The sequence below is a fragment of the Diceros bicornis genome, chromosome 1, assembly GCF_020826845.1.
Source record: "Diceros bicornis minor isolate mBicDic1 chromosome 1, mDicBic1.mat.cur, whole genome shotgun sequence".
NCBI lineage: Eukaryota > Metazoa > Chordata > Mammalia > Perissodactyla > Rhinocerotidae > Diceros > Diceros bicornis.
Genome location: NC_080740.1, coordinates 56,984,471 through 56,995,643, shown reverse-complemented (window position 1 = coordinate 56,995,643; position 11,173 = coordinate 56,984,471). Strand labels below are relative to the sequence as shown.

The window sequence follows — 11,173 nt, the reverse complement described above, 5'->3', positions numbered from 1 at the left end:
TCAGACATGAACCATGAGGCTGGTTCCCCATCTCCACCTCTCTCCTCCTTTCAGAGTCTCCGGTTCACAGCCCTCCTCCAAGATTTTTCAGCATTTCTGGGCACTGTGGCCATCCAATCCCCTAGCCCTGCCCAGCAGCCCCCATATCCCATTCTCTCTTCCTTGGGGGCCTCTTTGGGGTCTTTGTCCCCAGAGCTTACACGTGACACTTTCTGTGAGGTACCAGAAGGTCCATTGGGGGAGGGGATCTCAGGGCAGGATTCTGAGGGACAAGACAACTTTTGAGGGTTGGGGCCCCTAGCCCTTCTGGCCCCTCCTAGTCCCCTGGCTCTATCTTGAACCCTTGAAACCATGTTCCCAGAGTCAATCAGCTCAAACCTATTTCTTACTTTGGAGATCAGAACTCCTAGGGTTCACAGTCTGACCTCTTCCCCCCTCTCTCCCACCGCTGGGCCCTACTTCTCACTTGAGGTCCTTCCCACTTGTGGACTGGGTGGGGCAAGAACAGAGTACAGAGGCTGAAATAAATGAGGTGCCAGATTTGGTTTATTGGCTCATCCAGTGCCATAGGTCCAATGGGCACCCTTTCCATGGAATTGGGAGCTCCTTGGCTCCTAAATTTCTTTTTCTTCTTCACACATTCCTCCTGGCCCTGACTGAAGCCACAGCAGAAGCTGGGGCAGGGTGTGGGGCAAAGGCTGGGCTCTGACGGGTTTGCTCACATGGGGCCCAGTCTGCTTGGCACAGGAAGAGGACCCTGGGGGACAGAAGGATGGGCCCCCCGGGTTAGGAGGAAAGGAGCGGGCTCAGCAGGGACCTCTACAGGGGGCCCTGAGGGTAGAGGAGCCCAGCCCAGGGGCAGGGCAGGGCAGGAATGGGAGGAGACAGAAGGAGATAGAAGGCAGAGGAGGTGAGAGGCCCCTCAGAGCCCCACTCTCTCATGGGCTGGGGTCCTCTGAGGCTCTGAAACTAGCAAGGAGGGCTGAGAGGGAGAAAGGGCCAGCTGGCTGAGCAGGGGGAGGTCACTGCTAGAGGGAAGGTCCTTTACCCCAAATCCCCCAGCTCTAGACCCAGAAAGATACACACACACATTCACTCACACACACTCCCGGAACCCCACCTCTTTTTAGTAGGGACATGTAGCAAACAGCCCCACCCAATGCCCCCAGCTGCAGCTCTGGCCTGCCTGGTTGTCCTGGTCCTTTAAGCACACACTAAGCCCCTGTCCTCCATTCAGAGCTGTGGCCTGGAGCCCCTGCCCAGGTTCTCCAAGGCCTTCTCCACACCCTCCCTCTCTCCCAGGTGCCCTCAATCTGGGCTGTGATGCTCCCCACCCCTGACCCAGGGAGCACTGTAGGGACATGTTAGGACCTCAGAGAAGGGGATGGCCATGGTCTTCAGCAAGGCACTGGGTGGGCAGGGGCAGGGCTGGATCAGGGAGAATAGCGGTTCAGGCTCTGAGGAGCCCCCACCTCCCTGGGTGGCTCAGTCCTCAGCTCCTGGTCTAGCCTCTACCCTCAACCCCCACAGCAGGGCCTCCTTTCTCTTTTCCAAGCCCTTCCAGAGGAGTGGCCACTGGGCAGGCACTGGAAACAGCCATCTGAGGGGCCCTGGGGCCTGAGACACGTGGGCTACTGGCACAGTGTGAAGCAGGGGCTCTGCAGCCGGTGGGGGTCAGGACCTCAAGCCGAGTCGCCCCCACCAGAGGTCTTCTTCTTGGGCCGGGTCTTCAGTGTCTTGGAAGCCGGTGGCTGTGGGAAGGAGGGAGGAAAACAGAGAGCTCAGCCTGAAGCCACAACCCCCTCCCCATTCCCAAGCTCTGGCCCAGGCTCTCACCTCAGCTTTGGGCACTTTTTTGATGGATTTGACCCTCTTAGGGGCCTTGTCCCCCATGTCATCCTCAGAGGTCTCTGTCCGGGGATCTGCCTGGTTCGTGCTAGACCTTAAACTCAAGGCAGGGTCATCTCCTGGTTGGCGGAAGGAAAGGAGAACAGGGGCCAGGTGTCTCTCCCATCTGACCTCCTTGCCCTAGGGTTCTCCACCAAACCTGGGCCCTGCCTGTACCTAAGTCCTCAATGGTGTCCAGGAGGCTTCCAGGGCTGGATCGGAGGCGGCTGTCAGGTCCCTGCAGGGGCAGTGCATCCTCGTCTCGGATCAGGGTCAGGTCCTGCATGCTGAAGCTTCGGAGCTTCTCTGACAGCACCCCCTGGCCCTAGGGTCACCACCACGCGCCAGGAGAACGGGAGGAAGGGGCGGGGTGGAGAGAGAGGTCACCATGGGGCACTGGGCAGCTACTGGGTTCCTCACCCCGTCCTCACCCAGTCGTACGACAGCACTGACAGGCTGGATGATTTCCCTTTGGATGATGAGGAAATTGTGGCTCAGAGGTGGAAGTCACTTAGCCGGAGGGTAGTACAGCCAGGACTGGAACCCCAAGCTGCATAAGCCCCAAACTTTCACGGCCCTGAGGACAGGGTGGATGCAAAGGGGCCTGGCCAGGGGTACAAGATGAACAAGGTGGGGTCCTGGGAGCCTGGGTCTGCCCTTATCTCACCTTGGCAGCAGCTGTGACCGCGGCGTTGGCGGCCAGGTTCAGGCCTCTCTTGCCCACCCTCATCATGGTCTCATAGCTCTTGTCTCGGGCCTGCGTGATGTACTCGTCGATCTCCTGAGAGGTTGAAGGAGGAGGAGGAGGAAGTGAGGGGTGGGCCCTGATGGCCAGGACCTGCTCTGCCCTTGTTCACACCTGGACAAAGGCACTGCTTGCTCCAGGAGGCCAGGGCTCTGCCAGGTCACTTTAAGGCTCTGGGCACCCACAGGGAGAGCCAGGAATGTATGTGGCCTGGGGCAGGCTGGGAAGCGAGCTGAGAGTGGGGGCAAACCTTCTCCTTGTTGGACAGTGTTGGGTGCACGAACTTGCGGTAGAGCACACTGGAGCCCTTGGTATAAGGGGACAGCAGCCATATCACGAAGGCGATCTTGAGCTCAAAGTAGAAGGGGAACCTGTGGAGGGGACAGAGGCAAGTGGCAGAGCCCAGGACAGGGAGTCAGGAGGTACTGACTTTGCATTTCCCTGGCCAGCCCCCAACCCCTTAGTGCAGTAGGGTGCCCATATGGCTCAGGAAACTGGTCATTTCTAATCTCAAGGGGACTGGGAGGCTCAGCTGAGACCCCAAGTGGGAAGGTGAGAAGTGACTCCAGCAGGAATTCCCCTCAGCAGTGGCTCTCCTCGGCCTCTCTCTCTCAGAATCCCAGCCCTGTCACTCTGACAGAGGCCCCCACTCCTCTGGCCTGGGGTCAGCACCAAGGTGAGCTCCCTAACGTCCCGGGCACACTCCTGGGTCCTCACCCCCATCTCTTCCTGCCCTCCCTCCCATGAAGAAGACAGGGCTTCTCCAGCTGTGCTCTGGGTCCCATCCCTCGCAGCCAGGACATGCTCCTTGCTTTTAAGGATTGTTCTCCATTCCCCACGGGCTCCTCCTCAGGCCACAAACTCCTTCAGGCAGGTCTCCTCACCAAGCCCTCTCCTTTGCTTGTGTCAAGAGGCATCTTCACTCACTCTCCTCAATTTTTAACCCATTACTCTTTCCTAATCTGACCCCACTCAACTTTCTCTGCTGAAACAATTTTTCTCAAAGGCCATAGGCCCTTGTAATTTACAAATGCAATGATCTTTTGTCTCTACCTCTCCATAAAACTCTCTTCTCTTGACTTTCCATGTACTGTGCTGTTAGTCCTCTCTTCTAAAAGGCATTTGCTCATTTGATAAACATTTTTGAGCTCCTGCTGTGAATATATAGATGATTAAGACATTCTCTTCCTCAAAGTGTTCATACATAGTACAGTAGTGCCTGGAAAATGCCTTTGAAATACAAGCATCCAATGTTTATAGAATTGAATCATATGCCTATATTACAAACAGGGAAACTGAGGCCTAAATAGCTGTCACCTGCCCAATGTCACAGTAAGTCTGGCAGAAGCAGGTTTCCTGAAACTATTGTGGTGCTTTGGCTGCCAGAAAGAAATGTGGGGGTTATGTCTGTTCTTATTCTGTTGATCAAGCCAGGCCTGGATGGGGGGTGGCATCCAGGACCCCATGGAACTGTAGGGGGACTCCACTCTGGGTCTCAATCTTCTATTTGCTGGCTAGGTAGAGAAAGTCAGAGGCCCTGGACCCAGAGATGTAGGGAGGGGATGCTGGACCTCACCAGGAAAGCACGATATCCGTGAGTGTCTCAGCTGTGGTGAAGAAGGCAAAGACGATCCAGTACATCATCCATTTCACCTGAGGGTACAGAAGGCAGTGTTGGCTGGGGCCTCAGGAGAACACCCAGGACCCCACCTCTGCCTGCCAACAATGCTGGAGGTGCCGTGGGGAAGGGATTTTTAAGACCTCAACTTTGCCTGCGGATCACACTAGGGCTGGGGGAAAGGAACAACCAGAATCTCCTTTGGACAGGGTCTTGTTAAGTGCTGACAGCATTGGTACAAAGTCACCCCCATCTGTAATGTGACCCATTGTCCCCTCCTTTCTCTGCCATTGGGTTGGGTGGGAGATGAAGGGTCATACACTCACATATTCCTTCACGTTTTTTGTCTTCACGGCCTTGTAGGAAGAATAGGCTGGGTACAGGGTGCCAAAGATGAGCCTAGGGAGGCAGGCATGGTTACTGGGCCCCTCGGCCAAGAGCAGTGGCCTCTCCCTCCCAGCTCTGCATCAGTCCTTGGGTAGGTAAGGGGAGAAGGGACAGAACTCCAGAGTGCCACATAAGCTGGAGTGATGAACTCAGGTCAGGGGTTAAGGTCAAAGCAGTCAACTCTCAGGCGATACACAAGCATGGAGGCCTTAGCCAGCGAGGGTGATGCCCCTTCCCCCTCTATTGTTCAGTTTTTCTCCAGGCCCTGAGGTAAAGAAAGACCCAGAGGCCAGAGGGTCCAATATGGTCTCTTCAGCCATGATCCTTGGTTATGCACAAACATATCACGGGGAGTGGAGGTCTGGTCACTGCCATGGGGGTGTCTTCCTTCTCCAGACACCATGCCCATTTCCTCTACCTCTCTGTCTCAGAGCCAGGCTGGGTGGGGCCAGGTCTTCAAGGGAACCTGACACCACCTAACAGGGCACTCTACCTGGCAGTCAGAGGCACCACTGTGGCCCTGAGGACCTGAGCCCTGAGGACCTGCCTGGGAGCAGAGGGCACAGCAGGGGAAAAGAGGAGCCCTGAGGACCTGCCTGGGAGCATAGGGCACAGCAGGGGAAAAGAGGTTTATTCCCCCATGTAAACACTCTTGGGACTAGGCGCAGGGGAGGGCCTTGGGCTCAAGGCCGTGGCTGGAGTGGGGCCTGGTAGTGACCCCATTAGAGACCACATAAAGGACACAGGTGAGGGAATGAGAGGACCGATGCCTCTCAGGGAGCTCATCCGGACAAAAAAGAAAAGCCACTTTGAAGGCCACATGGAGATATGAGGCCCCTGGATTCCCTCTGGGGTGGTAGGGAGGAGGGAGACTGATGGATCTAGAGGAAGCCGACACAAGCACAGGAGAGCACTGAATGGGAAGAAGGCAGCAGGGAGGGGATTCTGGGGTGTCAGTTCCCCATAGAGAAGGCAGAGAGGCAGGGTCCTGAGCTGGGGCAGGGGTTGGCTGAGGCCCACGTGGAGCCCCGGCTAGACCCAGCCCCTTGACAACATGTGGGTACTGCCTGTTCCCACATGGACCCACCTTATAGAGGCAGGATACTTCTGAATGGGCCTGTAAAGATGGGGTGGGGGGCAGAATCCTCAAGGACAAAGTCTGAGGTTGTGGGAGCAGGGTTCCCTCCTGGAGCCTGGGGGAGATGGCAGCGACATAGCTCCATGGTGTGGCTGGGAGCCTGGAATGAAGGCCACCTAACGCCCTGCCCTCCCCTCCGTCGCTCTCACAATCCTAGGCTGAGCACACACATCTTCTCCTGGTTACCTCCCACACTATGTCCTCCAAGCATCTCTGCTTCCAGATACCCAGATGTCCTCCCTGGGGGGTCTTAAGAGCGTGTGCCCTCATCCTCAGTCTCCTGACAGACAGTGGAAGGCAGAGGAGGGACCGGGCCCTCTGGGGAGGCCAAAGCTGCTGGCTATGGCCCTAAGCTATGGAATGATGAGGCCCTGCCTTGCTCCCCACTCTTCCATTAGCTCTCTCCCCCCAGGGAGATGTGGGTCCAGGTCTGAGGAGCTCCTCCAGCCCAGATCTGCTAGGTGGGGGAGGGGACATGCCCGCCTCCCCTCATAAATCAAGCCATGCTGCTCAGCTTCTAGGATGAGGAAGGGCGAAGGAGCAGGGAAATTAAAAATAAAAGGGGTGGGAAGCCAGGCCTGTCATGCTGCTCTGAATACTCCCTCTCTCCAGTCCTGGGTCCCACACGTCCATGTCTCTGGGGACCCCAAATAAGGACGATGTGCCTTTAAGTGACTGTGCTGTGTGAAGCCACGGAGTGGTCCATGCCGGGCTTCAATACCCCTCGCCTCCCATCACTAACCCCTATCCCCCTCCCACCCCGGCCGCGCCCCGCCGCCGCCGCACTCACACCACCAGGCGAGAGATGATCCAGGACACCATGGCGGGGCCGGGCGGGGGACCCAGCCCGGGCCGAAGATGCAGCTGCCGGAGGTCGAGCGGCGGCGGCAGCAGGAGCCGCAGTAGCAGCCGCAGCCGCAGCAGCAGCCGCCGCGGGGGCCGCGGAGCGCTGAGCCGCCGCCGTTAAAGGGGAGGTCCCTGCCGCAGCGGCGGGCCGTGGGCGGCGGCGGCTCTTAAAGGGGAGGCCGTGGCGGTTGCGGCGCGCCCCCTGCACCTGCTGTCGCTGGGCATGCGCCCTTGACCCTCGGTGCCCTGCCTTCCTCTAATCACTTGTTCACCTTTCTTGTGTTCCAAGCCCTGGGTTGAGGTCCGCAGAGGCCTTCATAGTTCCATCCTGACATCCCAGCCCACATTAGTCTGAAAGGCTTAAAAATCCTTTTAGGAATAATAGCTGTGACTTATTGAGTGCTTACTGTGTGCCAGGCCCTGTGCTAAGGGCATCACATGCATTATTTCAGTGAATCCTCACCACCATCCTGTAAGGCAGGGGCTATAATTATCCTCATTTTGATGATAAGGAAATGGGAAGCTTAGGGAGGTTCAAGAATTTGCCAAGGGTCACAAAATGCCTAAGTCATGCTGCTGAGATACGAACCCAGGAAGTCTACTCTAAACAGGCTACTTCTCCCAACTGCTGACTAGCAAACTCTCCTCCCCCATCACAGGCCCTGTAGAGTCACCCACCCGAGAGCTCCTGACATCAAAGGTATAGCTGCTCCTGTCCACCCCACCCGTTTTTGACCATCACCAATCACCCCAGTTGGAAGAGGACCCACCCCCCAGTCTGATCCGCTTTTTTAGGTGGTCAATTTCTAAGCTTTGCAGGGGAACAGAGCCTTGTGCTCCCAACGTGGATATCCTGGGGCAGGGGAGTCAGATTCTCTACAAATAGAGGGACTGGGAGAGAGGCCTGAGGTCCCGTTTAGAGATGGATCCAGGGGCTCCAGTTCCACCCACATCAGCAAGCACTGGCAGCAGTGGATGCCCTAATTCTGAAGACATTTATATCCAGAATGTAGGCTAGCCCGCCTCCTGATTTTCACCAAAGCAACAAAGCTCCAACCTCTGTACCCACCCTTCCCCCCATGCTTTCCTTTCCTGTCCCATTTCAAAGCTTCTGCATTCTTCTACCCTTTATGTCGAGGTGTAATCCTTTTGGTATCACAGCATCAACTGTGCCCATCCAGGCTGAAAGGACACACTCAGCTCTGTATTTCAGTTATGGTCCTATTCAAACTCAGTATCCTTGAACCACACAATGGTCTATTTCCACCCTAATTGTATTTCCAGGCTCAAACACTTAGGAAGATGTTTTCCAACAGGCTCCAGAGAAGCAGCCTCTGATGACCCCTCTTGCTATTCTTTACAACTTCTTCTTCAAAAGGACTTTTCTAATTGGAATGCAGTCTGTCCTCACCCCTCAAGCCACTTAAATTGCTGCTTGATAAACAAAAATAAATCCTATTTGGGTCTTCTGCCACCAACTCCGAGGTGGATCTAGGGCCACATGTTTCATACGTGGGCAGCCCAGGCCTCCTGCTTTGAGAAACTCATTGCCCAAAACCTTGCTCAGGGCCCCCCAACCCGCCAATGCCTCAGGAAGGTGGGACCCCACCTTTCTCACTCCATTCACAGAGCATAAACTATGGAAAACCCATCTCTCTTCCCACCCTCTAACTCAAGTGGCCCCTTCCCTCACCCCCAAGCCCTCAAACCACAATGACCTGGCACTTCCCTCTCCCAATTGGGCACAAATTCAGGAAGCAAAGAGTAATAACTGGATGCAGCAATGTAACGAAGATCTGAAAATGAACCATCCTCCACCTCTAACTCTGCCCTTAACCTGGCCTTGCTTTTTATTTTTGTTATTTTATTTTTTTGTGAGGAAGATTAGCCCTGAGCTAACATCTGTCGCCAATCCTCCTCTTTTTGCTGAGGAAGACTGGCCCTGGGCTAATATCCGTGCCCGTCTTCCTCCACTTTATATGGGACACCGCCGCAGCATAGCTTGACAAATGGTGTGTTGGTACGCGCCTGGGATCTGACCTTGGGCTGCCACAGCGGGGCACATGCACTTAACTGCTACACCACCGGGCCGGCCCCCTGGCCTTGCTTTTTAGAACGGCTGGCACAGGAAAAATTTAGTCCACTCCGAACAGATTTGTTAGATTTTTAATAAGAACATGGAAATCCCAATCAGCCCTTCAACAAAATTAAAATACAGAAAGTGAAATTAAAAGTATTCTACAGTAAATGACTTTTATTTAAAAAAAAAAAAGTTAACTGTGAACATATAAACAAGCCTGCAGGGCACTACAGTACAGCTGGAAAGAAGACAGATACATTTTCCAATGTACCTATGGGCCTATGAATTCCATTATTTTCAAACAAATTCTTAATAAAACTCCAATGAGTTGGAAAGTTTTGCTGAAAATATTTCTGGACAAAACCCCCCCAAACCAAAAAGCCTCATGTAGGAAATCAAACTTTCCTTTGTATTTGGAACTGAAAGAGGAGTCCCAAGGGAACGCTGGTAATAGGTGAAAATGGTTCCTGGAGTCACCAGTGTTTTGTACGTGTGGAATACACCACAGCTCAGACACGACAAAGTTCTTTCTCAGATGGCTGTTCCCTCAAGATAGGACTGAGATGGGAGGGGAAGAAACTAAAAGAATCCTAAAAAGCCAATTCTTTTAAATTCTGCTTTGGCTGATTTTGTGCTATAATGGGCAGTTGATTTCTAAACATCATATCTCTTCAAAGAGTTTTATTGAAAGGAAGACTAAATGTAATGTGCCTTTCCTCATAATCCAGGAAAACAACTGTGGTATTTCAAAAATTCTAAAAATATCTACTTTCATGAAATAGTAACTATTTCACTACAAACCTATTTTTCACTAAATACACACGTTTCCTAATCCTGGAGCCTCCTGGGAAAAGCAGTGGGTTCTCCCTGGGTCCTGCAAGACTCCAGTGTTCACGGGAGAGATTGTGGGGAATGGCTTCACCCCGTCTCCTGGGATGGGCTATGTCAAAGATCACGTGCAGAACAACTGTCAGGCTTCCACCAGGCAGGTTTACATGATTAGCCCCTACTTGTACCAGTTATGTTTTTCTCCCTACCTCCAAACACGTTCCCACTTAACTAGGCACAAGAGAAAAAGAAAAGAACGGTGTGCCCACGTTCCTGGTTTGCACAAATCTCAAATCACGAGAACGTGCAGGAAAGCCCAGCGATGTTCAGGCAATGCAGAGTCCCAAAAGGCCACAGGCTGGGGATGTGGCACCCTCAGCTTGGAGTCTGAAACTGTGTGTGTGAACAGTGACTTGCCTGTGTCAACCTTCAGTGTTGAGGCAGCGTAGAAAAGAGTGGCTGGAGAGTTTGTAATACTGACCACACTGGCTCCAAGTGAAGGGCCTCTGCTCCAGCAGAGAACCCTGCCGTTCCCTGTATGTGTTGTGAGTGAAAGACCTGCTTCACAGGGGAGTTCGAATTTCTCCACACCTAAGACCTTGCCAGTTTTGATTCATGAGCCTTGAGGGTGCCAACAGCATCTTTCACTGCATGATAAATGATGTTCTTCACCTGGAGAGAGCAATCAGCACAGTCAGTTCATGGCAGCCCCATACTGTGTTCTGGAAATGAAAATCTATGTTCTACACTGACTATAAGCCTACTGGTTAGTGAGGAAACCTCTCAACCAGGACTGCATGTTTCCCAAATCAATCCCAAAGATGATTTATAAGTCACATAGGATATAAGGTCTATATTTAAAAAAGAATGATGAAATCATTTGAAAGGCTATATAATCACCGTCATCTATGTGCTTACTGTGTGCTGAGCACTACTGCTAAACTCTTTATGTGGACTTTCATTTAATCCTTACCATAATCCTATGAGGTAGACTCTATCATTATCCCCATTTTATAGATAAGAAACTGAGGAAACCAAGGTTCTATGGTTAAGAACCTTGCCTAAGGTCCTATAGATAATAAGAATGCACTAAAACAACAGTGGGCAGGTATATTATTGGATATTTTTTCCCTTTGTGCTTAAATGCATTTTTTACTTTGTCTAAAAAGAACACATGTGTGTGAAGTAGGAAGGTATAGTAAAAATTATTAAAGTGAACAGGCTTACTAAAATAAAGTGAACAGGCTAAAGATAGTTTTAAAGCAAGATGGTGATTATTTCTGGGGAGGGAAAGTGAGGAGATGGATTGGGGAAGGGTACTTGGAGACTTCAACAATGTATATTTTGTATATGTGTATGTTGTATATGTGTATGTGTATAATGCTTTATTCCTTAAACTGATAGGAACACAAGCCCCTTTCGCTATTCTCTATTAATTTTTTTGTATTAATTCAACAAATATTTACCGAGTACCTACTATGTATCAGATATTGTGCTAGGGAAAAGCAGTGAATAAAACAGTAAAATCCTTGCCTTCATGAAGCTTAAATAGCTTCCATTCTAGTAGGGATAGAAACAAACAGATAAAACACATAGTATGTTAGATGGTGAAAAATACTACGGAAAAAAATTAAGCAGTGACAG

At 52.3% G+C, this 11,173-nt stretch overlaps 2 protein-coding genes across 4 annotated transcripts in view; both read right to left on the bottom strand.

Moving 5' to 3' along the window:
* Positions 1-410: 410 nt before the first annotated feature.
* On the bottom strand, positions 411-6,657 carry REEP2 (receptor accessory protein 2). Of its 2 annotated transcripts, none has more exons than XM_058541284.1 (8): positions 6,566-6,657; positions 4,577-4,649; positions 4,209-4,285; positions 2,883-3,003; positions 2,555-2,668; positions 2,065-2,206; positions 1,837-1,967; positions 411-1,751 (listed from the first exon to the last, which is right to left on the bottom strand). In XM_058541284.1, exons 1-8 carry the CDS (start codon positions 6,595-6,597, stop codon positions 1,683-1,685), a joined length of 759 nt encoding a protein of 252 aa, XP_058397267.1. In that variant the 5' UTR covers positions 6,598-6,657; the 3' UTR covers positions 411-1,682. The 2 variants fall into 2 exon arrangements, with proteins under 2 accessions (XP_058397267.1, XP_058397257.1); XM_058541274.1 differs by having other exon boundaries at positions 412-1,751; positions 2,065-2,212.
* Positions 6,658-8,773: 2,116 nt separating this feature from the next.
* Positions 8,774-11,173, bottom strand: part of KDM3B (lysine demethylase 3B) — a 61,465-nt gene continuing 59,065 nt past the window's right edge. For both annotated transcript variants that reach the window (XM_058541144.1, XM_058541153.1), the window contains one exon: positions 8,774-10,201. In XM_058541144.1, coding sequence (XP_058397127.1) covers positions 10,121-10,201 — 81 coding nt within the window. In that variant the 3' untranslated portion in view covers positions 8,774-10,120. The remainder of the gene's footprint in view (positions 10,202-11,173) is intronic.